General features: G+C 43.1%; 1 protein-coding gene across 2 annotated transcripts in view; it reads right to left on the bottom strand.

Annotated features, from left to right (window-relative positions):
* Positions 1 to 2,564: 2,564 nt before the first annotated feature.
* Positions 2,565 to 27,185, bottom strand: part of LOC110489039 (monocarboxylate transporter 8) — a 29,228-nt gene continuing 4,607 nt past the window's right edge. Inside the window, exons 2-8 of one of the 2 annotated variants that reach the window (XM_036943235.1) lie at positions 12,953 to 13,097; positions 10,752 to 10,989; positions 10,357 to 10,611; positions 7,081 to 7,224; positions 6,367 to 6,595; positions 3,975 to 4,190; positions 2,565 to 3,803 (exon numbers count right to left, since the gene is read on the bottom strand). In XM_036943235.1, the coding sequence (XP_036799130.1) occupies positions 3,991 to 4,190; positions 6,367 to 6,595; positions 7,081 to 7,224; positions 10,357 to 10,611; positions 10,752 to 10,989; positions 12,953 to 13,097 (1,211 nt within the window). In that variant the 3' untranslated portion in view covers positions 2,565 to 3,803; positions 3,975 to 3,990. Of the gene's footprint in view, positions 3,804 to 3,974; positions 4,242 to 6,366; positions 6,596 to 7,080; positions 7,225 to 10,356; positions 10,612 to 10,751; positions 10,990 to 12,952; positions 13,098 to 27,185 lie in introns of both variants that reach the window. The other variant, XM_021561589.2, reaches the window with a different exon arrangement.

Below are 27,185 nucleotides of genomic sequence, written 5' to 3'. Positions count from 1 at the left end.
AAGAGACTGTAGGTTGGGTAGATAAGTGGGGTCAGAAGTATAAAGACAAGGGATACGTCCAAAATGGCACCCTATTCCCTATATAGTGTGTATAAAAAAAATACCAAGGTCTATAGGGCTCTGGTCAAATGTAGTCTGCTATATAGGGAATAGGGCTCCATTTGGGACAGACACATGGTGTACACCAGCCCAATGATGTAATAAAAAGAGGACTGCATCTGACCTTATCTGACAGCCCTGTCTAACACACACTGGGCTGGATTGGACAAAAAAATGACATCTTGACAAAGGAAAATGGAAGAAAACTCCCAAAAGATCACTCGGGTTCAGAATGCTATGGCTGCTATAGGGTGAGATACAATTAGAATATCAACAATATTAGGAAACATAAATTAAAAAACGTAGTTATTGAAGCTGTGTAAATGTGTAGATTGATAATGAGATTCTACTCTCATAGTGTACATGTAAGCCTATGTGACCCTATCTGTGACCGTTCCTTGAACTGGTACAATCTGCACTAGTGCCCACTCAGAAAACACTGTCCCCGCTGGGCCACCAAGGCTGCAGAGACAACAGGACTTTGAATAGCCAAACATTGGTTAAGCAAACAACACCATGAAGGCTACATGTTTCACTGTCAGTCATTAACCACTCCTGTCCAAATGTGTTTCTATCTCAGTAGTTAAAAATCAAATATCTCAATACCCCATCTCATCAAAACACAAACAGAACAATGACACGTGCCAAACTAAACAAGAGAATGATCAAAAGTACATCTTGTAGTGTTTGCTTACAACGAGCAAACAGAACAGTTTACTCTGCATCTCTACAGTATAAGGATGCTTGGTGAGACAGGAGCCTGGTAGACCAGACTGAATGCTGCACTCACAATGGTTGAATCTGGTTTAACCAGGCTAGAGCCAGCAAGCTCTCTGACCAACTATAGGAGAACGATCAAAATGAATTATCAAAAAGTACATTTTGTATTACAGCTTGCTTGATCAAACAAGGTTTCCTCTTTCCATCTATAGCCTAAGGATGATAATGCATGGTGAGCTAGCGGGCTCTCAGAACAGCTGTAGGAGATATAGGAGCAGGATGGAGGTGAGATCAACAGAAGAGAGAAGAGATGGAGGAACTTAATGAGGTAACAGTCAGAGTAGTCCACTCAGTCTGCAGCCTTAAAGGAGGCAAGGACCATAATGATCATATCTATATTATATGGCAGGGACTGAACTGTCAGAGGGAATGTCATTTAGAGCAGCAGGAAGGAAAAATTAAGAGTTTAAAAAGTATGGATCACAGCCAAATGTGGGAGAGGGAAGGCACACACACATAGACACACACACAGTGAACGCACAGACAGACACACACACACACACACAGGTGGAGTGAAGCATTGTAGTTTGAGAACAGGGTTTTTGGCAGTATGTTCAGCTCCGTGGCGCTGAAGCTAACAGCTGTAGTAAAATAAAATAGCAACCTTTTCATTTCACTTGGAAGTATGATGTCATGATTTGAAGAATGCCAACATATTTAACTAGATTACTGAGGTATTGACGTCTTTGTCCTCTCTCGGTTTCCCTCTCTGTCCTCCATTAGGCCTAGACTGTGTCCCAAATGGCATTCTACTCCCTTAATAGTGCAGTACTTTTGACCAGTGACCATAGAGCACTATATAGGGGAAAGGGTGCCATTTGGGACACGCCTATTCAACCATTCTGTCATGCGGAAAATGTAATCTCAAGGAGGTAAGTGGTCCGTTTAACATTTAAAAAACATAACATCAACTGCAATTTAATGAATTTCTCTACTAGAGTGAGAATCTCCATGAGGCAGTATCTGGTTATTACCGTGACGACGTATGAACCCAACAAACAGTATGCTGTCATCTGAAGATAGGAAGCAGCAAACTCATCAACAAAGATGTTTGAGGGCCTCCTGGGTGGCGCAGTGGTTAAGGGCGCTGTACTGCAGCGCCAGCTGTGCCATCAGAGTCCCTGGGTTCGCGCCCAGGCTCTGTCGTAACCGGCCGCGACCGGGACGCACAATTGGCCTAGCGTCGCCCGGGTTAGGGAGGGCTTTGTCGGTAGGGATGTCCTTGTCTCATCGCACTCCTGTGGCAGGCCGGGCGCAGTGCGCGCTAACCAAGGTTGCCAGGTGCACGGTGTAGCCTCTGACACATTGGGTTGGATGCGCGCTGTGTTAATGAAGCAGTGTGGCTGGTTGGGTTGTGTATCGGAGGACGCATGACATTCAACCTTCGTCTCTCCCGAGCCCGTACGGGAGTTGTAGCAATGAGACAAGATAGTGACCATTTGGGACACCATGAAAAAGGGGTCAAAAAATATATTTTTTTAAATAAAAAAAAAACAAAGATGTTTGATGTGGCTGAAAAAAGGATATAGCCAATATGCCCAATGCCCTAACTAACACACACACACAGCAAAAACGATGGCCTTTCAATTCAAAATTAAGCAAAAGGTTTTGATTGTTCCCAAAAAATCTGGCAGACTAAAGGTTATTTTTCGAGATCTATGGCTCAATTCTTGACTGACAATGGGGAGAATCCTAACTTTCATTTATTAAGTAAAACTTTCACTTAAGTAGAATTTTCACATAGTCATACATTGACGTCAATGGGAGTCTCAAAGTGGAAGTCAGGATTCACCCCCATCTGAATAACAAGATCACAATGCCATTGTAAGAAACAGACAGTAAAAACGAATGAAAAACAGTAGAAACTTTAAACAATAAAAACAAATCTGCAGAGTAAATACAAATTTGGCAAAACATCTCAGAGAGGTGTATTTAGTTTCAATTCAAATTTGATTGACTTAAAGTCTTAGAAATATAACTGTTAAAAAAATAGATTTAAGACTACAAAGTGTGAAGCCGGTAAATGATCTGTTCTGTCTGTTCTGGCGCTCTCCATCTGTAGCTCCATCGTGGCACGGTTACATATGGAAAAACTGCATAAGTACGTATGTGGTTGAGGTGACTGTTTTAGTGGCTTTTCCAAGGGGGAATCACCATGGAGACCTATCGTATAATACACAACTGAAACAGATATGTGTTCTTCCTTGGTCTATCATAAACAAAATAAACTGAGACTTGTGAAATGTAACTGCAATAAGTCGTCATAATAACTGAAATCTTTCCTATGTCCTATATTATGCCCTAGACCTATCTAATGAAACACCTAGAGACAGAAGGAACATATGAAATAAAGTGTGAGATGCTTGTGGTCTAGACAGAGTAGAACAAAGTACTCCATTCAATTACTCTACTACTATTTATCTTTCTGAATAATCTGTCATTTAAAAACCTACTGAAGCATATTAAATAATTGACATACTCTGACTCCAGACGCTATAGGATTTAAAAAATGATTTCTTCCTGGTGCCCGGCTCTGAATGGTACACACCTATTGTGTGCATTCCCATTTTAGATGAGCTTAAAGCCACAGGGAAAGAGAACACTGTTTTGGATTGTGTGACGCCCAGATCCTATGATAATGCCAATTGTCTCTTCGTTCAAGGTTGGTCAGCGATGTGTTCCTACTTTGCTTCAAAGGGGCAAAATACCTTCTTCCTTAGACCACAGGGATCCATATAAGGAACTAATGGCATTCAGAGAGGAGGGGGCTTCCTATAGACAGGAGGAGGGTTCCTATAGAAACTGTGCCAGAGGTTGAGAGGTACATCAGCAGGTAGTCCGTGGTTAGGGGCCAGGGGTCAGGGACCGGGGGAAGGGAGGAGGTGCAGGGACGGTCAGATCTCAGGTGCTGGTGAATAGAATTCCTGAGAGAAGGAAGAAGGACAACATTAGAAGATGACCATAATTTCAATCTAGGATCTTTGTGTGTATGTGTGTGTGTGTTTGTGTGTGTGTGTGTGTTTATGCATGCCTATGTACACACACACACACACACACACACACACACACACACACACACACCTCCCTTCTCATACCTTAGTGTAGTGCTACTCAAATGTGTGTCTCCACGTCGGTGTATCCAGGCAGCATTTCTCCGTTAGAGCAGCCCTTGGGGCCTCCTGCCGGGGGCAGCATGTGATCTGTGCTGGGGTCCTCCGGCCCCCCACCCTGGCCCTCAAGGGCTCTCTGCTGCCGTCGGTGTATCAGGGGCACAAAGAACAGCACCATGCCCCCCACGATGGGAGGGCCCCCTGCCAGGTAGAAGGCCACATTGTAATCACCACAGTAGTCATGCAGGAGTCCTGGGGGACAAGGGAGGGAGAGGTTTCAGATGTAGTGTATGGAACCACTACTCGTTATTCAAGAGAGAATCACGGAGCGAATCAATTGTATTTCCTTGATTCCTTGTGTCCACTCTCAATACATCTTTCTCAAAATTCATTGGTGGAGAAGATCTGAGGGAGGCGCTTTAGATCTTTAGCTCCAATGTACCATGAGATTCACCCACTATCTTGGTGATTCAAGTTGTTTTACCTGTTTGTCTTTTCTTCTTCCAGGAACTAGCTCAGAACTAATAATTAGCGGTCATAAACATCTCTAAGAAGATAAGTCATGGTTTATTAGTCTCGAGGGCTGTCAGATGGCATCATCAGCATCTCTAATAAGTGTGAGAGGTTGTTCAAGTCGGTTTAGTGGTTTGCCTGTTCTTCCAAGAAACAATACAGTGCAGTCCTAAATGTTGCTCTGTATCTGTGAAGAGTGAATGTGGACTAAGAAGTTCCAGTCAGACGCTTTATTATTATAGGGTAACCATAGAAACCAGTACCACTAGATTGGGGAACATTTTGTAAAAGAAAACCCTCAGTAAAGTGTATCTAATGTGTGTCCAGGGTGATGGGCAACACTGGCCAAAATACTCAGTAAGGAGCTAGCTAAGTGGCCCTGCCATAAACAAGAGCTGGAAACGAGATAGATAACTCATCCAACATCTGGCACTAAGCAGAGAGAGAGATTCAGCCAGGCCTCACAGGACGTAATGTCAATACAGAACACTGAGGCTCTGAGAAGGAGGACGAGCCGGGAGACAGACCTGGGTTCAAATATTATAAAAAATCTTTCAAATACTTTATCCGTGCTTGATTGAGCTTGCTTGGCGTGATTTAACCAAAGGAATAGTTCACTAAAGTGCAGCATGCAAACTCCGCACATCTGTCACTCAGGGCAGACTCAAGCAAAGCTCAAAAGTATTTTTTATTTTTTTATCGAATACTATTCGAACCCAGGTCTGTAGGGAGGCGAGCAGACAGACTTATGTCCAGTCTGGGTGCTCCTGCTGTAGGCTGATGGGGCAGGATTCCTCCTCCTCACTGTGACCTCTGGAGTGTATTCAGCCAGAGGAAACTATTCTCAATGTTGCACATAGAAATATAATGTATGAAATGACTCCTATTCAACATGACTGATGATATTTGTTCTACGTAATACATTTCTATCAGAATCATTGCATCACTCTGAACAGCACCCTGGTGGTCTGAACAGGAATGTGGGGAGTGGCGGTGGAGCCTGAAGGGGGGCAGTGGAGAGTGGCAGAGTCCCAGAAAATGCAGCCATAGTGTCAACAACCCATCGCTAAACTATCCGCTATCCGAGACTACTACTCCAACTGTATCTTATTCCCTCTGTAACAAATCACCAGCCCTGGAACTGGAACTCTGCCACTTTACTCAGTGTGCATCTCAAATTTCACCCTATTCCCTACATAGTGCACTACTTTTGACCAGAGCTCTATGGGCCCTTGTGAAAAAGAGTGCACTGAATAGGGAATAGGGTTCCATTTGGGATGCACCCTCATTCTATTTACTCTGTAGACCAGCTACATTCAGAGCCAAGACCAATGATGTACATAAACACAGTGAATATACGTATGTATATGGCTGAGACATGTCAGCTCAACGGCATGATAAACACAAAATACATGATCCTAATCCTACCCTGTTTAGAAATCCCTATGGAATGTGGGTATCCTCAAAGGACTTATATGGAAACACTATGCTGGCTACAGAATTGACTTTTCTCGACTGGAAGGAATAGGTTCCTGTTGAAGAGAAAGCAACCATCTTTTTATCACCTTGGCTTCCACTCCAAAGTGTTGAGGTGATGCTCAGTAGCGATTGCCTGTCAGATAGCAGTTAACCATCTCTTTATCACCTTGGCTTCCACTCCAAAGTGTTGAGGTGATGCTCAGTAGCGATTGCCTGTCAGATAGCAGTTAACCATCTCTTTATCACCTTGGCTTCCACTCCAAAGTGTTGAGGTGATGCTCAGTAGCGATTGCCTGTCAGATAGCAGTTAACCATCTCTTTATCACCTGCCATTTACAATCTTTGATGTCAGTGTTTAGTAACCCAAGAAACCGATAGTACTCACCAGCGATGGGTGGTCCTGCAGTCATGGGCAGGGCCATGAGTCCCAGTAGGTATCCTATAGCCTGGGAGGCCTGCATGGGGCCCACTAGCTCGAAGGCTATGGGAGCCATGATGGTGATGAAGCAGCCGTCACACAGCCCCAGGAACACACACACCACAATCAGCCCCTCAAACACCGTGCACTGGGGGATCATCATGGACATCAGCCCCAGCACCATGAACGACACCGACTGGGGGAGAGAAGAGCAGAGACAATATAATAAACACATAATAATGAATGCCATTTAGAAGACAATTTTATCCAAAGTAACTCACCGTCATTGTGTAACGTGTCAGAGAGTCTTAGGAGTCTTAGGTTAATGTTGTCCAATACATCTCTCCTGACTAATACCTTGTCCCTTATACACTATTCCACTTCATACAGAAACTGCAAAGTAACCAACCAAGATGGCAATATGGCAACCAACGGGTCAAATCCATATCAAAAACGTTCAACCAATTCTATTAGTTCCATTTTACCGGGTAAACTAAATGAAGCGCAACAAGTATTTGACCAACGGATTTGACCAGAAATAGTAATAGATTTGAAGTTTTTAGTAGCCATCACCATTCATGGAAAAAACTAAGGGGATGTGGCTGATGTGCTAACCCATATTTAAAATCAGAATTTGTTCAAATTAAGCTGACAATGAGATACTGAAGAGGGTTACCTCACCTGCATCCAGATCTTCTTGGCTCCGGGAATGAGGTCTCCTACTTTCCCGAAGAGGAGGCGCCCCACGCCAGATGAGGCTCCTATACACACCAACAAGATCCACTCTTTCTGGGTCTCCTTGAACTGCTCTTTCACAAAGTTCATCTGGTGGAAAAGAACAAGCGGAATACTTTCATGTCCATGTATTTATTATGGATCCCCATTATCTGATGCCAAGGCAGCAGCTACTCTTCCTACGGTCCAGCAGAATGAAGGCAGTTTATACCATTTAAAAAACATTACAACACATTCATAACAGATTTCACAACATATTAAATGTGTGCCCTCAGGCCTCTACTCTATTAGCACATATCTATAAGAGAACATACATGTGTACATGTGTGTATAGTGCGTATGTTATCGTGTGTGTGTATGCATGTGTCTGTGTTGCTTCACAGTCCCCACTGTTCCATAAGGTGTATTTTTAGCTGTTTTTTAAAATCTGATTCTACTTCCTGCATCAGTTACTTGATGTGGAATAGAGTTTCATGTAGTCATGGATCTATGTTGTACTGTGCCCCTCCCATAGTCTGTTCTGGACTTGGGGACTGTGAAGAGATCTCCGGTGGCCTGTCTTGTGGGGTATGCATGGGTGTCTGAGCTGTGTGCCAGTAGTTTAGACAGACAGCTCAGTGCATTCAACATGTCAATATCTCCCATAAATACAAGTAGTGATGAAGTCAATCTCTCCTCCACTTTGAGCCAGGAGAGATTGACATACATATTATTAATGTTAGATCTATATGAACATTCAAGGGCCAGCCGTGCTGCCCTGTTCTGAGTTAATTGCACTTTCCCTAAGTCCCTCTTTGTGGCACCTGGCACGACTGAACAGTAGTCCAGGTGTGACAAAACTAGGGCCTATCGATAGTGCTGTTAAGGTAGAGCAGCACTTTATTATCGACAGACCTCTCCCGATCTTAGCTACTGTTGTATCAATATGTTCTGATCATGACAGTTTACAATCCAGGGTTACAGGTAATTAAATCTCCTCAACTTGCTCAATTTCCACATTATTCATTACAAGATTAAGCTGAGGTTTAAGGTTTAGTGAATGATTTGTCCCAAATACAATACTTTAAGATTTTTAAATATTTAGGACTAACTTATTCCTTGCCACCCATTCTGAAACTAACTGCAGCTCTTTGTTAAGTGTTGCTGTCATTTCAGTCACTGTGGTAGCTGAGTATATAGTGTTGAGTCATCCGCATACATAGACACACTGGCTTTACTCAAAGCCAGTGGCATGTCATTAGTAAAGATTGAAAAAAGTAAGGGGCCTAGACAGCTACCTTGGGGAATTCCTGATTCTACCTGGATTTTGTTGGAGAGGCTTCCATTAAAGAACACCATCTGTGTTCTGTTAGACAAGTAACTCTTTATCCACAATATAGAAGGGTGTGTAAAGCCATAACACATATGTTTTTATAGCAATAGACTATGATCGATGATGTCAAAACCCACACTGAAGTCTAACAAAACAGCCCCCACAATCTTTTTACCATCAATTTATCTCAGCCAATCAGTCATTTGTGTAAGTGCTGTGCTTGTTGAATGTCCTTCCCAATAAGCGTGCTGAAAGTCTGTTGACAATTTGTTTACTGATAAAAAGTATTGTATCTGGTTAAACACATTTTTTTCAACAAAAGTTTACTAAGGGTTGGTAACTGATTGGTTGGCTATTTGAGCCAGTTAAAGGGGCTTTACTATTCTGAGGTAGATTAATTACTTTTGCTTCCCTCCAGGCCAGAGGGCACACACTTTCTAGTAGGCTTAAATTCAAGATGACGGAAAGGTGTCTTGTTGCTTTCAAACCAAGCCCCCTGGAAACATGCAAACACTGAGGGGTTGGAAGCAGCCAAACAAAACAGCAAAAAAAAAAAAACACTGAATTACGCCTCAAAGGCGTAGTCATTTCTTGCATGTGATCATGGATTCTTTCATGTGTGTTATTCCCATGTTGAAATATCCTTACATCGAGGACATTGATTTCAATCTTGGTGAAGGGATTTCAATGGAGAAACTGTTACACCCTTAACTGTTTGATCCGTAGTGTGCTCGTCTCCACCCCCCACCAGATGTCTCCCATTTACCCCCATTATCCTGTGTACTTATACCTTTTTCTGTTGGTCTGTTGCCAGTTCATCTGGTCTTGTCAAATCTTACCAGCGTGCTTTCCCGTATCTCTAGTGTCTGTTTTCTAGTCCTCCCGTTTCTGACCATTCTGCCTGCCCTGACCCTGAGCCTGCCTGCCGTTCTGTCCCCGATTGATGCTGCCTTGGATTAATGACCTCTGCCTGCCCTGGACCTTCCGTTTGTCTGCCCCCTGTTTTGTAATAAACATCTGAGATTCAAACGGTCTGCCTCCTGTGTCTGCATTTGGGTCTCATCCCGAGTCGTGTTAGAAACTGGAATTTGTTCTCCTTATAACATTCCAAACTTCCATAACCATTCTTTGGAATAACAAATGTTTTCATCCACGTCCTCCTCTCAGAAGACCCGTAAACAGTGAAGCAGGAAGGGGCGGAGCTATAGGTGAATAATTTCCCTTCTCTCCTCTCCTCTCCACCCAACACCTGAATCTGATCCAAAACACAAAACCCTCTGAAGTCCTTTCCTGACCAGAAGCTTCTCTCCCCTATCAAGTTCATGTGAAATGTTTCCTCTGCTTTGATACTGCACTACATGGCACCAGAATAACATCAAGGGCCATAGGATACCCATGTTTAGGGCTGACCTACAGCAAAGAGCTTCCTGAGTCAGTTTAGCAGCATGGGCGCTCACACAACAAAAGCCGGTGGCTTTGTTTACATCTGGGACTGGCTCTGGGGCCTGAGAAAACAGGACAGGCAGTGGGGAGGCTGCCTAAACATCTAAGATGTAGCGGAACGTCACACAAGACATCTACCGCCCCCTTCTCTTCTCTCCCTCCCTCCCCCCCCCCATCTCTCTCCCTTTTTTCTACTCCTTCCCTCCCTCCTTTTTTCCTTCTGTCCTCCTTCCTCATCCCTCCAGGAGTTTTCATAAACATACTGCTGTGACAAGGTGTCTCCTTGATACTCCTCACATCACCATGCAACAATGTCACTAGCTACTATAATTCTATCATTATAATGTCACTCACAGCACAGGCGTCTCTGAAAACGGTGCCCTAAATACAACACAATGAGATGTGAACATGGTAAAGAACATGGTAAAATCTTCAAGAAATTATATTGATGGCCCCTGAGCCCTTACCAAGTGGATGTAGGGCACAAAGTAACCCAGCACAGCCGTAGCAACCCCGAACGCCCACACCCGGTAGGTGACGATGTGGAACACCTTCAGGTTAAAGGCCTTCCTGACCTGGATCAGCGCCCTGCTCCAGCGGCTGCCCCGGGCAGTGGCTGCTTGCTGAGGCGTTGACCCGACAGGGCCCCCTGGTCCTGGTGGTCCCATTGGAGCTCTCTGGGGCAGCAGGGGTCTGAAGGTCAGGGCCAGCAGGGCCTGGACCTGTTTTGTTGATGAGATTGAAAATGAACACTTGTTCAAAGTCGAATTTAACCTTTACTTCAACGAGTCACATCATTCAAAAAAATCTGTAAGATGTAAACAAAAAGGCAGTGTCATGGATGATCACATCACAACAGTACCAGCATGAAGAGGCTGAGGATCTGGAAGGTTCTTCTGAGGCCCAGTGGCTCTGCCACCTTGGTGAGCAGCACTGGGAGGCCCATGGAGAACAGGCTGCTGCCAGCCGTCACCACGCCGTTGGCCAGGCCAAGCCGCCGCCGGAAGTAGTGGCCCAGGATCACCAGGGAGGGCTGGAAGGCAAAGGACGAGCCACATCCAAACAGGATCCCATAGGTGAAATACCGCAAGCTGAGGGACCTGGGCGGGCAGGGGTAGAGGTACAGTTGAAGTCGGAAGTTTACATACACCTTAGCCAAATACATTTGAACTCAGGTTTTCACAATTCCTGACATTTATTCCTAGTAAAAAATCCCTGTCTTAGGTCAGTTAGGATCACCACTTTATTTTGAGAATGTGAAAAATAGTAGAGAGAATGATTTATTTCAGCTTTAATTTCTTTCATCACATTCCCAGTGGGTCAGAAGTTTACATACACTCAATTAGTATTTGGTAGCATTGCCTTTAAATTGTTTAACTTGGGTCAAACGTTTTAGGTAGCCTTCCACAAGCTTCCCACAATAAGTTGGGTAAATTTTGTCCCATTCCTCCTGACAGAGCTGGTGTAACTGAGTCAGGTTTGTAGGCCTCCTTGCTCGCACAAACTTTTTTGGCCCACAAATTTTGTGACGGCCACTCCAATACCTTGACATTGTTGTCCTTAAGCCATTTTGCCACAACTTTGGAAGAATGTCCATCATTGCCCATTGTCCATCCACCCAACACCTGACCAAGCTTTAACTTCCTGACTCAAATCTTGAAATGTTGCTTCAATATATCCACATAGTTTTCCTTCCTCATGATGCCATCTATTTTGTGAAATGCACCAGTCCCTCCTGCAGCAAAGCACCACCACAACATGATGTTGCCACCCCCGTGCTTCACAGTTGGGATGGTGTTCTTCGGCTTGCAAACATCCCCCTTTATCCACCAAACATAACAAATGGTCATTATGGCCAAACAGTTCTATTTTTGTTTCATCAGACCAGACCAGACCACATTTCTCCAAAAAGTATGATCTTTGTCCCCATGTGCAGTTGCAAAGCGTAGTCTGGCTTTTTTTTACTGTGGATATAGATACTTTTGTACCTGTTTCCTCCAGCATCTTCACAGGGTCCTTTGCTGTTGTTCTGGGAATTATTTGCACTTTTCGCACCAAAGTATGATTATCTCTAGGAGACAGAACTCGTCACCTTCCTGAGCGGTATGATGGCTGTGTGGTCCCATGGTGTTTATACTTGTGCACTATTGTTTGTACAGATGGACGTGGTACCTTCAGGCATTTGGAAATTGCTCCCAAGGATGAACCAGACTTGTGGAGGTCTACAATTTGTTTTCTGAGGTCTTGGCTGATTTCTTTTGATTTTCCCATGATGTCAAGCAAAGAGGCACTGCGTTTGAAGGTAGGCCTTGAAATCCATCCACAGGTACACCTCCAATTGACTCAAATGATGTCAATTAGCCTATTAGAAGTTCTAAAGCCATGACATCATTTTCTGGAATTTTCCAAGCTGTTTAAAGGCACAGTCAACTTAGTGTATGTAAACTTCTGACCCACTGGAATTGTGATACAGTGAATTATAAGTGAAATAATCTGTCTGTAAACAATTGTTGGAAAAATGACTTGTGTCATGCACAAAGTATATGTCCTAACCAACTTGTCAAAACTATAGTTTGTTAACAAGAAATTTGTGGAGTGGTTGAAAAACAAGTTTTAATGACTCCAACCTAAGTGTATGTAAACTTCCGACTTGAACTGTAAGTAAACAATGCAAAACTGGTTTTAATTATAAATGGGTGAAGAGGTAGCATTCTCAGTACTGTGCGATGTTCCACACTACCCACACTAGCATAACATAGCACCTAGAATATATATCAAATAAATCCCTTTCTTATAAGCAGTAAGTTAGTGTCAATATGGAACAGAGCCTGTGACACCTTAGCATGAATGTGTAATTCTCAGATCACTGAGGGCAGGACATGTAAATGATATGAGAGGCAAAAGGATTGGCAAAACATTCAAGGAGAGTTCTAAAGATTGAAGGGTTCTAGAAGGGCTCTAGAGGAGATGGGTTATAATAGTTATAGAAGGTGTGGAGTGTTCTAATGATTCTAGAAAGTTTGGAGGGTTCCAGAAGGGCTCTAGAACAGAAGGTTCTCTTACTTTGCGAAGGCAGTGCTGAGGAGTCCGATGAAGGCCACGGTGGCCCCGCCCACAGCTGTCTTCCTGCAGCCGAAGTGATCGGTGAACATGGAGACCACCGGGGAACAGAAAAAGATCATGCCCATCGCCAGGGCCCCCACCCAGGCTGGAGGGAGGTAGGAGAGGTTGAGGGAGGTAGAGACAGGTCGGGAAGAGGTAGGGGTGGAGGTAGGGTGGCAGGGAGGGAGGGAAGGAGGGAGGGAGGGAGATTGAAGGTTGTGTGAGATGGGACAGGTAAGAAAAAAATGAGGGCAGGTGGAGAGGGGATGGGGACAGAGAAAATGGTTAATATAATCCACACATGAATACATGGTAATTTTCAATATTGACACGCTCAAAAGGTGCATTCGGAAAGTATTCAGACCCCTTGACTTTTTCCAATTATTTCTAAAGATTGGAAAGCTGCCGTGGTCATCCCCCTCTTCAAAGGGGGTGACACCCTAGACCCAAACTGTTACAGACCTATATCCATCCTGCCCTGCCTATCTAAAGTCTTCAAAGCCAAGTTAATAAACAGATCACTGACCATTTCGAATCCCAAAGTACCTTCTCCGCTGTACAATCTGGCTTCCGAGCTGGTCACGGGTGCACCTCAGCCACGCTCAAGGTACTAAAAGATATCATAACCACCATCGATAAAAGACAGTACCGTGCAGCCGTCTTCATCGACCTGCCCAAGGCTTTCGACTCTGTCAATCCCCGCATTCTTATTGGCATACTCAACAGCCTTGGTTTCTCAAATGACTGCCTCGCCTGGTTCACCAACTACTTCTCAGACAGAGTTTGGTGTGTCAAATCGGAGGGCCTCTTGTGGGGGTGGGGGTGCCACAGGGTTCAATTCTCGGTCCGACTCTTTTCTCTGTATACATCAATGATGTTGCTCTTGCTGAGGGTTATTCCTTGATCCACCTCTACGCAGACGACACCATTCTGTATACTTCTGGCCCTTCTTTGGACACTGTTAACTAACCTCCAGAGGAGCTTCAATGCCATACAACACTCCTTCCGTGGCCTCCAACTGCTCTTAAATGTGAGTAAAACTAAATGCATGCTCTTCAACCGATCGCTGCCCGCACCTGCCCGCCCGTCTAGCATCACTACTCTGGACGGTTCTGACTTAGAATATGTGGACAACTATAAATACCTAGGTGTCTGGTTAGACTGTAAACTCTCCCTTCCAGACTCATATTAAGCATCTCCAATCCAAAATTAAATCTAGAATCGGCTTCCTATTTCGCAACAAAGCCTCCTTCACTCACGCTGCCAAACATACCCTCGTAAACTGACTATCCTACCGATCCTTGACTTCGGCGATGTCATCTACAAAGTAGCCTCCAACACTCTACTCAGCAAACTGGATGCAGTCTATCACAGTGCCATCTGTTTTGTCACCAAAGCCACATATACTACCCACCACTGCGACCTGTATGTTCTTGTCGGCTGGCCCTCGTCGGCTGGCCCTCACTGGCTCCAGGTCATCTATAAGTCTATGCTAGGTAAAGCTCCGCCTTATCTAAGCTCACTGGTCACCATAATAACATCCACCCGTAGCATGTGCTCCAGCAGGTATATCTCACTGGTCATCCCCAAAGTGAACACTTCCTTTGGCCGCCTTTCCTTCCAGTTCTTTGCTGCCAATGACTGGAACGAATTGCAAAAATCGCTGAAGTTGGAGACTTACATCTGCCTCGGTAACTTTAAGCATCAGCTATCTGAGCAGCTTACCGATCGCTGCAGCTGTACACAGCCCATCTGTAAATAGCCCATCCAACTACCTACCTCATCCCCATATTATTTTTATTTACTTTTTTGCACACCAGTATTTCTACTTGCACATCATCTGCACATCTATCACTCCAGTGTTAATTTGCTAAATTGTAAATACTTTGCTACTATGGCCTATTTATTTCCTTACCTCCTTACTCCATTTGCACACACTGTATATAGATTTTTCTATTGTGTTATTGACTGTACTTTTGTTTATCCCATGTGTAACTCTGTGTTGCTGCTTTTTGTCGCACTGCTTTGCTTTATCTTGGCCAGGTCGTAGGTGTAAAGGAGAACTTGTTCTCAGCTGGCCTTCCTGGCTAAATAAAGGTGAAATAAAAAAAATTAATGGTGGTGGTAGCATCATGCTGTGGAGATGTTTTTCAGCAGCAGGGACTGGGAGACTAGTCGGGATCAAGCGAAAGATTAACAAAGCAAAGTACAGAGAGATCCTTGATGAAACCTGCTCCAGAGTGCTCAGGACCTCAGACTGGGGTGAAGGTTCAGCTTCCAACAGGACAACAACCCTAAGCACACAGCCAAGACAATGCAGGAGAAGGCTTCGGGACAAGTCTCTGAATGTCCTTGAGTGGCTGAGCCAGAATCTGATCGAACATCTCTGGAGAGACCTGAAAATAGCTGTGCAGCAAAAGAATGGGAGAAGAATGGGAGAAACTCCCCAGCTTGTAGCGTCATACCCAAGAAGACTCAATGCTGTAATCCCTGCCAAGGTTCTTCAACAAAGTACTCAGTAAAGGGTCTGAATACCGTTTTTTTTATACATTTTCAAAAATTAATAAAACATGTTTTTTGATTTGTCATTATGGGGTATTGTGTGTAGATTGATGAGGGGAAGACACATCTAATCTATTTTAGAATAAGGCTGTAACATAACAAAATGTGGGAAAGGTCAAGGGGTCTGAATACTTTCTGAAGGTCTGTGATGTCTGGACAACCTATCTAAAGTACAACATGTCTGTTACCCGTCTATGCCCTGTCCGCAACATATTTACAACCTGTGTACAACCTCAAACTTTCACAAGGAACCCGTTGACAACCTCCAGAAGCCCACGTGTCCTGCAGAAGAACACGTTGGCACGATCTAACCTGTTCATTTCTAAATGGTGCTCATAACCACAGCAGTAAGGTTCACCTATTTATACACATGCTGTAACTGATATCATGTATAAAACATGCAGTAGCCTTCTCAATAGGGCTCATCTGCATGTAGAAAAATGCTCTACCCTCATTATACAACCTATAGAATAACCATTGATCTATAATAATATCATGCTGTACCCTCATTATACAACCTATAGAATAATCATTGATCTATAATAATATCATGCTGTACCCTCATTATACAACCTATAGAATAACAATTGATCTATAATAATATCATGCTGTACCCTCATTATACAACCTATAGAATAACAATTGATCTATAATAATATCCTGCTGTACATTTGTGCACAGTAGGGTTAACCTGCACTGCATAGAAACATGCAGAATCCTTAGTTGACCTGTATAAAACATGCAGTAGGCTTCTCAATATGACTTGACTCTGCATGTAGAAACATGCTGTACCCACCTTATGTAACCTGTTTAATAACCACTGATCTGGGATAATGTAAAATAACATGCTGTACCCACGTTATGTAACCTGTTTAATAACCACTGATCTGGGATAATAATAAAATACCATGCTGTACCCACCTTATGTAACCTGTTTAATAACCACTGATCTGGGATAATAATAAAATACCATGCTGTACCCACCTTATGTAACCTGTTTAATAACCACTGATCTGGGATAATAATAAAATAACATGCTGTACTACCAACACATCTTATTGGTCTGGGGGTGTTTCCAAGGGTATGGAAGTCCGACATAATAACGGCCATCTTTAAATCGGGTGACCCTGCTGACGTGAATAACTACAGGCCCATTAGTATACTACCTGTGGTGTCGAAGGTTGTTGAAAAGTGTGTAGCAGAGCAACTCAGCAACAGCCCCTTCACATTACACTCCATGCAGTTTGGCTTCAGAGCGAAACACTCCACAGAAACAGCCAACTGCTTTCTTCTGGAAAATGTGAAGTCCAAGATGGACAAAGGGGGCGTTGTTGGGGCAGTGTTTCTGGACCTAAGGAAGGCTTTTGATACTGTTAACCATGAGATTCTCATCACAAAATTGTCCAAGTTCAACTTTTCCCCCGATGCCTTGAGATGGATGAAATCATACCTTGAAGGCAGAACTCAGTGTGTCAGAGTGAACAATGAGCTGTCGCCCACTCTTAGCTATGATGTGGGCGTGCCCCAAGGGTCAATACTGGGTGCCCCTCCTGTTCAGCCTGTACATTCATGATCTGCCTTCTGTCTGTACTGGGTCTGAAGTTCAAATGTATGCAGATGATACAGTGATATATGTGCATGGAAAGGTCAAACAACAAGCTGCACAAGAACTCACTACTGTAAGGGTCCAGGTTACAAAGTGGCTCAGTGACTCGTGTTTGCATCTCAATGTGAAAAAAACTGTCTGCATGTTCTTCACAAAGAGGGCAACTGATGCCACTGAGCCAGATGTCTATATGTCAGGGGAGAAGCTCCAGGTGGTATCTGATTTTAAGTACCTTGGCATCATACTTGATTCCAACCTCTCTTTTAAAAAGCATGTGAAAAAGGTCATTCAAATAACCAAATTCAACCTAGCTAATTTCTGATTTATACGAAATTGTTTGACTACAGAGGTAGCAAAACAGTACTTCAAATCTATGATACTCCCCCACTTAACATACTGCTTGACTAGTTGGGCCCAAGCTTGCTGTACAACATTAAGACCTATTCAGTCTGTCTACAAACAGGCTCTCAAAGTGCTTGATAGGAAGCCCAATAGCCATCATCACTGTCACATCCTCAGAAAGCATGAGCTCCTGAGTTGGGAAAGTCTTGTGCAATATACCGACGCATGTCTTGTATTCAAGATCCTAAATGGCCTGGCTCACCCTCCACTCAGTATTTTTGTTAAACAGAAAACCCAAACATATGGCAGCAGATCCACAAGGTCTGCCATGAGAGGTGACTGTATAGTTCCCTTAAGGAAAAGCACCTTTAGTAAATCCATTTTCTCTGTGAGAGTTTCCCATGTCTGGAATACACTGCCATCAGACACACATTACTGCACCACCTATCACACTTTCACAAAAAACATGAAGACATGTCTAAAGGTCAATCAGATGTCTGTATGCTACGTCTTGCTTGTCCTATGTTGCTCCGTCTGTATGCTACGTCTTGCTTGTCCTATGTTGCTCCGTCTGTATGCTACGTCTTGCTTGTCCTATGTTGCTCCGTCTGTATGCTACGTCTTGCTTGTCCTATGTTGCTCCGTCTGTATGCTACGTCTTGCTTGTCCTATGTTGCTCCGTCTGTATGCTACGTCTTGCTTGTCCTATGTTGCTCCGTCTGTATGCTACGTCTTGCTTGTCCTATGTTGCTCCGTCTGTATGCTACGTCTTGCTTGTCCTATGTTGCTCTGCGTATGCTCATTGCTCATTGATTGTCTGTATTGTAATTGTTTTTAATAACCTGCCCAGGGACTGCGGTTGAAAATTAGCTGGCTGGCTAAAACCAGCACTTTTACTGAAACGTTGATTAATGTGTACTGTCCCTGTAAAAATATATAAAACTCTAACTTTGCCAGTATGGTTAACCTGACCTGAATAGAAACATGTTGTATCCCACCTTATGTAGCCTGTACTGTATACCAACTAGAGCTGAGCCATATCGTGATAAATTGCCTGAATTGATGCAATAAAGATAAATAGAATGAAGTGCACCAGTTTTTTTAAATTCTCCTTTAAACAACTACTATTATATTAAAGTGTTGTGGCCATCAATTGTCCTATTAAAAATCACCAGTGGTGTAAAGTACTTGTGTAAAATGACTTTAAAATATTACTTAAGTAGTTTTTTGTGTATCTGTAGTTTACTTTACTATTTATATTTTGTACAAATTTTACTTCACTACATTCCTTAAGAAAATAACATGCTTCATTCGTAAATGATATCGGAGTGTTGGAGTGTGCCCTCGGCTATCAGTAAATAAATAAACAAACAAGAAAATGGTGCCGTCTGGTTTGCTTTATGTAAGGATTTTTTTTATGATTTATACTTTCTTTTGATACCTAAGTATATTTGAGCAATTACATTTACTTTTGATACTTGAGTATATTTCAAATGAAATACCTTTTGTCTTTTACTCAAGTAGTATTTTACTGGGTGACTTTTACTTGAGTCATTTTTTATTAACGTATCTTTACTTTTACTCAAGTATGACAATAGGATACTTTTTCCACCACTGACAATCCCCCATATTAGCAAACTTATTTCAATTGAAACTAGATATTTGTCTTGTATAGGCTACTTATCTTAATGAACAATATCAGCAAAATGCCTGCAATAAGTGATCGGTGTGGATAATTTTCGGTTTATTGTCCCAGCTCTAATAATAACCATGTTTTTTAAAGCAACTTTGAGATTCTGTTTGTAATGAAAAGCACTACATAAAATAAAATCCATTATTATTATTAGCTAAGACAGCAAACTCAGCCATGGATAGAGATCCAGGTCCATGCTGTACTACTGTACCCAGTAGGGTTAACCTGACCTGAATAGAAACATGTTGTACTCCACCCTCCTTATTTCACTTAGAAAATAACAATTGGTCAATGATAATTGACTACTGTGCCCAGTGGGGTTAATGTGTTCAGACTACTGTGCAGAGACATGCTTTACCCTCCAGGGCAAACCATCCCTGGGTCTTAAGGGCCAAAGGTAGATTTAATATCTCCAGTCTGTTCTGGGTCCAACAGAAAGGGACTGCATCCCAAAAGGCACCCTATTCCCTATATAGTACACTACTTTTGACCAGGGCCCATTGGACTCTGGTCAGAAGTAGTCCACCATATAAGGAATAGGGTGCTACTTGGGACGTGTCCTGGGTCACTGAACATGCCCACTGGTTACACATTAGAACGGACAGTCGGGATGATGTGAAATCTGAGCAGACTACATATTGCCCTTGGCAGCCATTCAATGTTTCTTCTTCCCCGGCCAAAGCAGTAAGCAAACATGACAGCTGGATATTTGCCGATATGACAGGTGACACTGGACCGCGACCCAGGTTAAAGTAAAATATAGATCAGTTAACTTTTTACAATGTAGGAGACTTGGAGAATGTACAGTTGATAAAAATATAAGGTTAGACCTCTCTGGGGTTACTGATGATAGAACATGAGAAGAAAGAGACTGTTATTCATCCAACATGTTTTCCATACTACATGCTGTTTTACAATAAAACTTCCAGTTAGTTAGTGTTTGTTTTAAGACAAAGGGCTAACTGTAACTCACATCAGCCAAAAGGAAGCCAACCATGCAGAACGGACCAGTGGAGGAATAAAGACAGACTGCATCTGAAGATGCACCCTAATCACTATATAGTGTACTACTTTTGACCAAGGCCCTGGGAATAGGGTGCCAAGGGAATAGGGTGCCATTTCAGAGGCAGGCACAGAAAGCATATAGTAGAAACCCTTGTTGCTTGACCAACTCCACAGCCCTTCATTCCATCCAGCCCCTGAGCCCTATAATCTTCTCAACATCTTCACTCGCCCACCTTCCACCCCTCCATCTCATCACCCCATCCCTCCACCTCTCTCCCCTCATCCCCCACTTCTCTCCCTCTCTCACAGCAGCTCAGGGTCTTAATAATAAAACAGCCAGAGTGCACTCATAAAGAATTAGGTATGAACGCTTCAAAACAAGAACGAAAGAGAGTGAGAGAGGGGGAGAGGAAACAGAGGGAGAGGGAAACACACAGGGGGAGAGGAAACACACAGAGGGAGAGGGAAACACACAGAGGGAGAGGAAACACACAGAGGAGAGAGAAACACACAGAGGGAGAGAGAAACACACAGAGGGAGAGGAAACACACAGAGGAGAGAGAAACACACAGAGGGGGAGAGAAACACACAGAGGGAGAGAGAAACACACAGAGGGAGAGAGAAACACACAGAGGGAGAGAGAAACACACAGAGGGAGAGAGAAACACACAAGAGGGAGAGAGAAACACACAAGAGGGAGAGAGAAACACACAGAGGGAGAGAGAAACACACATAGGGAGAGAGAAACACTTTCTAGTAGCATGATCCAGTAGCAGTGACAGACACATAGTGACAGGCTCTCTTTCTCTCTCTCTTCCCTCCTCTCAGGCCCCTGACTGCATGATTGTTCCTCAGATGCCAGGGGGGAGGCTGTTAGCTATTTAAAGAGACAGTGACCCCACGGAAGACACTAATTGTGTGAGATAAGTCAGTGATGACAACATTGTTTATGAGGCCTCATTAAGAGAATCACAACGCATGTGCTCCAAATGACACCGTATTCCCCATTTAGTGCACTACTTTTGGTATGCATCATGGGTATCTGGACACACAAAAGACAAGAGAAAACAATGATGAAAGGAATGAAAGTGGAGCAGCAAACAGCAATACATTGTTATTCTATTAGAATCCTATAACTAACTACTAAATAATGAACATCTCATGATATCATATTCATTATTACAACTGTGATGTAAATAATACCATTCGCAATTGTTGAATTTAAATGATCAGAGTATTGCTGCTCGGCTAAACTGAAAACAAAGAGTCCACTTTCTTCTTATCCTTCGTGCAACACTGTTCTCTCCCCCTCGCTGAAAAAGCAGTCCTACTAGGCTTAGCACAGTTGCAATATAGTGTAAACAGGTTGTTCAATGTGTTGTTCAATTGGCCTTAATGCAATGTGAGGATGTAAGCTACCTTACAGCTTCTGCTCAAGGCATTAACTGGTCCCAGCAAACCGGGAACATTCCCAGGACATTAGCTAACATTCCCAATAAGTTATAGTTACGGGTTTTATCCAACATTAGGATGATAACATCAAGAGTTGGAACCAAAATTACACTACATCATCAAAAGCATGTGGATACCCCTTCAATTTAGTGGATTCGGCTTTCAGCCACACCCGTTGCTGACAGGTGTATATAATCAAGCACACAGCCACGCAATCTCCATAGACAAACATTGTCAGTAGAATGGCCTTACTGAAGTGCTCCGTGGCTTTCAGCGTGGCACCGTCATAGGATGCCACCTTTCCAACAAGTCAGTTTGTCAAATTTCTGCCCTGCTAGAGCTGACCCGGTCAACTGTATGTGCTTTTATTGTGAAGTGGAAACGTCTAGGAGCAACAACGGCTCAGCCGCAAAGTGGTAGGCCACACAAGCTCACAGAACAGGACTGCCGAGTGCTGAAGCACGTAGCACGTAAAAATCTGTCCTCGGTTGCAACACTCACTATCGAGTTCCAATCTGCCTCTGGAAGCAACACCAGCACAATAACTGTTAGTCGGGAGCTTTATGAAATGGGTTTCCATGGCCGAGCAGCCACACACAAGCCTAAGATCACCATGCGCAATGCCAAGCATCGGCTGGAGTGGTGTAAAGCTTGCCACCATTGGACTCTGGAGCAGTGGAAAAGCATTCTCTGGAGTGGTGAATCACACTTCACCATCTGCCAGTCCGACGGACTAAATCTGGATTTGGCGGATGCCAGGAGAACGCTACCTGCCCCAATGCATAGTGCCAACTGTAAAGTTTTGTGGAGGAGGAATAATGGTCTGTTGCTGTTTTTCATGGTTCGAACTCGGTCCCTTAGTTCCAATGAAGGGAAATCTTAACTCTAAATCAAAAACATTGTCATTGTAGACGATTCTGTGCTTCAAACTGTGGCAACAGTTTGGGGAAGGCCCATTCCTGTTCCAGCATGACAATGCCCACATGCACAAAGTGAGGTCCATTTAGAAAAGGTTTGTAGAGATCGGTGTGGAAGAACTTGACTGGCTTGCACAGAGCCCTGACCTCAACACCATCAAACACCTTTGGGATGAATTGAAACAACGACTGCGAGCCAGCCCTAAGCGCCCAACATCAGTGCCCAACCTCACTAATGCTCTTGTGGCTCAATGGAAGCAAGTCCCAGCAGCAATGAACCAACATCTAGTGGAAAGCCATCCCAGAAGAGTGGAGGCTGTTATAGCAGCAAAAGGGGGACCAACTCCATATTAATGCCCATGATTTTGGAATGAAATGTTCAATGAGCATGTGTCCACATACTTTTGGTCATGTAGTGTATTTTCCAATCGTTTGTTCTTAACAGAACCCCTATTTTTTACATTCCATCCCACTGTTCTGACCAGCTAAAGAAAGGTCTGAGCCAGTTGGAAACAAAAAAACATATGTTTATATTGTTGTTAACTTCTGTTCCTTTTTTAACCTTTGAAATCAAGTTTTTATTAAAAAATTTTACATTAAGCTCATTAAAATTACTTCACCAATCAGTGTGGATAGAGCAGGCAGAGAATTAAAAACGTCAAACCTTTTTGTAGTTAATAAATCCAACGTGAAACGTGATCACTAGGCCTATAGTACCCTTAACTAGCATTGAAAAAGTTTATCCATTCTTCTCTAGCTAATTAAAAATCTCTCTCCCCATTTTCTGAATCAAGCTTGTAACGTCAGTACAGTAGCCTACTGTATCTTCGGAAGGGGGAGGAGCCTAAACACACAGGCAAAGATTTTCAGCTTGCAGGCAGACACTGGAATACGTTTCTGAATGACGGAGTGAGGGCTTTGCATAGGTGCTTTGTTGTGTTATTTTGTGGGACTAGAAAAATATGCCTGGAATATAAAATTATGTTATTAACCTGTTGCCATGCTTTTAAAATAATGGTTCTGTTCTGGAACAGTATGGATCACTTTCGGTCCCGGTTCCAATTCTGTTCCTTGAAAATTGACGTTATTTTCCAGTTTTCAGTTCTGTTTCTGGAACTAGTTCTGTTCCCTGAACCGGTTCTAACCCCTGGATAACATCCCAAAAACATTTTAGTTTTTTAATGAAATATCATTGGAATGTTCTCCTAACATTTACTAAAATGTTGTGCACAACCACCACAGAACATTCTCCTAAGGTTCTTATTAGATTTCCAGGTAATGTAATAACAGAATGTTTTCTGGGAATATTCTTGCAACATCAGACAAATGCTTTATACAAAAATGGTATAATCTTCAGCATAACTGGACAGCTTTTGTGTTTTATAACTTTTTGGACAACCTAATGAATGTTCTGGGAATGTTCACAGAACCAATTTTGGTTTGCTGGGTATACACTATTTTCTGTGTGCATGAGTAGGCTATATGCACAGCTGCACACTGAAGTGTGCGTTTTAAACAAATTGCTCAATGGGTCTAATCTGTTGCTTAGCTTAGCTTCAACACAAAAAAAACAGGAGTATAAGGACAGTTACAGTATAGTGAACACAGAAACACGTTGTTCAATGGGCCTAAATACACTATGAGGAGTGAAACTACCTTGCAGCTTCTGTGCACAATTAAGAGGCCTAAAGCACAGACACAACAAGTATTTGATTGGGTCTAAAATGTGTAGGAAGTGGAGGGATTGGACTGGACAAAGGGCCCTGATCCGATTGAGATCTATTCTATTCCACAGCCTTCTGGAATGCCAAACACACTACATTATTCCTTAAGCTGCAGGTTAGGATTTATAATGTAGCTGGTCGCTGCTCTAGTCTAGAGAGACTACAGAGAGGGTAAAGTATTGGAACACGCTAATTACTCATGGGTAAATGATCAGGCATGGTAATGATAATGTATTGTCTTACAAAGTGAGTAGTCTTGACCGAGCCAGAACGGGCCTCAAGGCCTTTTTATTTTTTTATTTTATTTTGCTAGCATGAGGCAGCTTGATGTATAGCTAAACCCCCTAGCGTCCTGCTAGTCTATTGAACAGTACTGTAATAACAGTATCTTGTTCAATAATGGAAACAAATGATAACTATACATGAAAAATGGAGATTAAATCTGAAATCGAATTTCCTTTAAGTGGAACATGTTTGTCAGGTCCCAATGAACAAAAAATCATAAACAGAACCTTCAAACGGGTTCAAAAGGGGCCTCGAGTGGAACATTTCTACGGCCTAGAAGGATTAGAGAGAGACCGCATTCAGATGGCCGTTGAATAGATATAGTTTTGACATTATGGACCAACTGCCAATTTTAGGGATAGTTCCACTACTGGATACAACTGTATTCTAGTCCTATTTAACTGACCATAATACTGTACTGTAGTGCAGTGGTTCACAACCTTTTTTGGTTACTGAACCATCAACTGAATTTTGCTCCCTGAAGCTCCCTGAGTACCCCTGAAGTAACCCCTTATGTGCATTTTACCACTAACCCTATGGACTCAGGAGTCTTTTCAAGTACCCCCTGTGGGTAGGCCAAGTACCCCCAGGGGTCCTAATACCCCTGGTTGGGAACCACTGCTGTAGTGTACTGTACGCAGGAATGTTATGTACAAACTAGTGTCGATATTTTAAGCATTAAGTGTTTAAATCTTGGTCAACATGCGCAAGATATCTGAGGCATTTTAAAAGTTTCCCTCAGTCTGTAAGCCAGATGAGCTATTTCTTTTTCATGGCAAATAAATTGTAGTAAAATGCGCTGAGCCAGCAGGTCCGGACAGATGGAGTAAGAGGATACTTGTTTGTTTTTCTGTAAATGAATGGCGCCAGACTGTCATGTTTGCGCTCTATTCATGTTTCAGGCCGTAGGACATCTCGAGGGCATCAACTCCCCAAATACAGCCAACATAAAATGCATTTCCGGTGGTTGAATAAAGACATAACTTGCTAACAGTAAACAACCCTTATGAGCATGGCCATAACAGTACTTATAGAATCCAGAAAGCTACAATAACAGGACACACAACCCCTCAATAAATCCCTGACTCTCTACTGGAACCCATAGCCATTCCAAGCCTTGTGAGTCACAAGTCTGTATCTCTTTTAGCAACTCCCTGACCTGGGATCACATACCCCATACTGTATGTCCATCACCCTCTCAATCTCTTTCCTCCCCTCACTCCCCTTTCCTTGCTTCTCTCCTAACCCTTCCTTCTCCCCTTCAGGTAATTAATCACTGGTCAGTTTGCGATTTGATAAGTGAAAGCAAAGTTTACACCATTCTGCATTCACCAAGACAACGCTCTCAGATTTACAGTGGGTACGTCCCAAATGAAACACTATTCCCTATTCAGTGCCCTACATTTGACTTGAGCCCTATTAGCCCTGGTCTAAAGTAGTGTATCACAAAGGTAATATGGTGCCATTTGGGATGCATATTGATATAAATTGGCATTAATCTTGCCCTGGAGGCAGATTTTTGCCATTTCTGCTAGATGGTCCAGCTGCAAATTCAAAATGTGATATATGGTAAAAATTAATTAAACCAAAAATGTGCTTTTTGGTCTTAATTTGAGGTTAGGGTTAGCTATGTGGGTAGGGTTTGGTTTAAAATCAGATTTTATGACTTTGTGGCTGTGCCAGCTAGTGAACACTCTTCAGAGCTGCCTCCAGGGTAAGATTCATGACAATAAATGCTAACCTGCATTTGGGACGCAAACGGTGTTAACTTCAAGGAACTGGATGTTCCCTCACTCCTTCCACCCCTCGTTCTCTTTTCTTACATGTCCCTCTCTCACTCCCTTCCTTCCTTCGCTTCACCGTGGTACCTCCATAACTCGCCGCCTCAGGCACTCCTTTGTTGATTCCCCTCTCACCCACCTGGTTCAGATCATGAAACTATTGTTTTGTTGAAAGGATTTCTTCCATCATGACATGTGGATCCTTCTACACACTTAACCTACTGTTGTTGATACCCCCAGATAATCTCAGGCCATTATTTGTACCTGTGTAATTATATAGTAATAATCTAAACATGACGCCTGTTTTGTAGATATATTTTTTAACTGGGCCTGGGATCTAACAGGGCAATGGGCACGGATTTCACAGAGTTCACATCAATGCAAATTCTCCTTCATGTCTCACTCTAGAGAAGTATTTGGAGTGGGTACTGGGCACTGCACTCAGGGTGGGCTCAGCTGAGAGATGTGATTCTGTGCCAGGCAGTCAATAAGCCCCACAGGAGGTTGGTGGCACCTTAATTGGGGAGGACGGGCATGTGTTAATGGCTGGAGTAAAATAGGTGGAATGGTATCAACAACATCAAACACATGGTTTCTTTGTGTTTGATGCCATTCCATTTGCTCCGTTCCAGACATTATTATGAGCCGTCCTCCCCTCAGAAGCCCCTTCTGCACCGTACTCTTTCCCGGGGCGAGCTAGTGGAGCTGGGGGATCTGACTACAGCTCACTAGTCTAATTCCTTTTGATATGAGAACAGTGGACGCCTTTTTCAAGATTAGAAATCAGGTTACTGACTGGACCCAATCATTTAAAAAGTCTTAACGAA

Source organism: Oncorhynchus mykiss, chromosome 14, assembly GCF_013265735.2.
Source record: "Oncorhynchus mykiss isolate Arlee chromosome 14, USDA_OmykA_1.1, whole genome shotgun sequence".
Lineage (NCBI taxonomy): Eukaryota > Metazoa > Chordata > Actinopteri > Salmoniformes > Salmonidae > Oncorhynchus > Oncorhynchus mykiss.
This window is presented reverse-complemented; position numbering and strand designations above follow the sequence as displayed.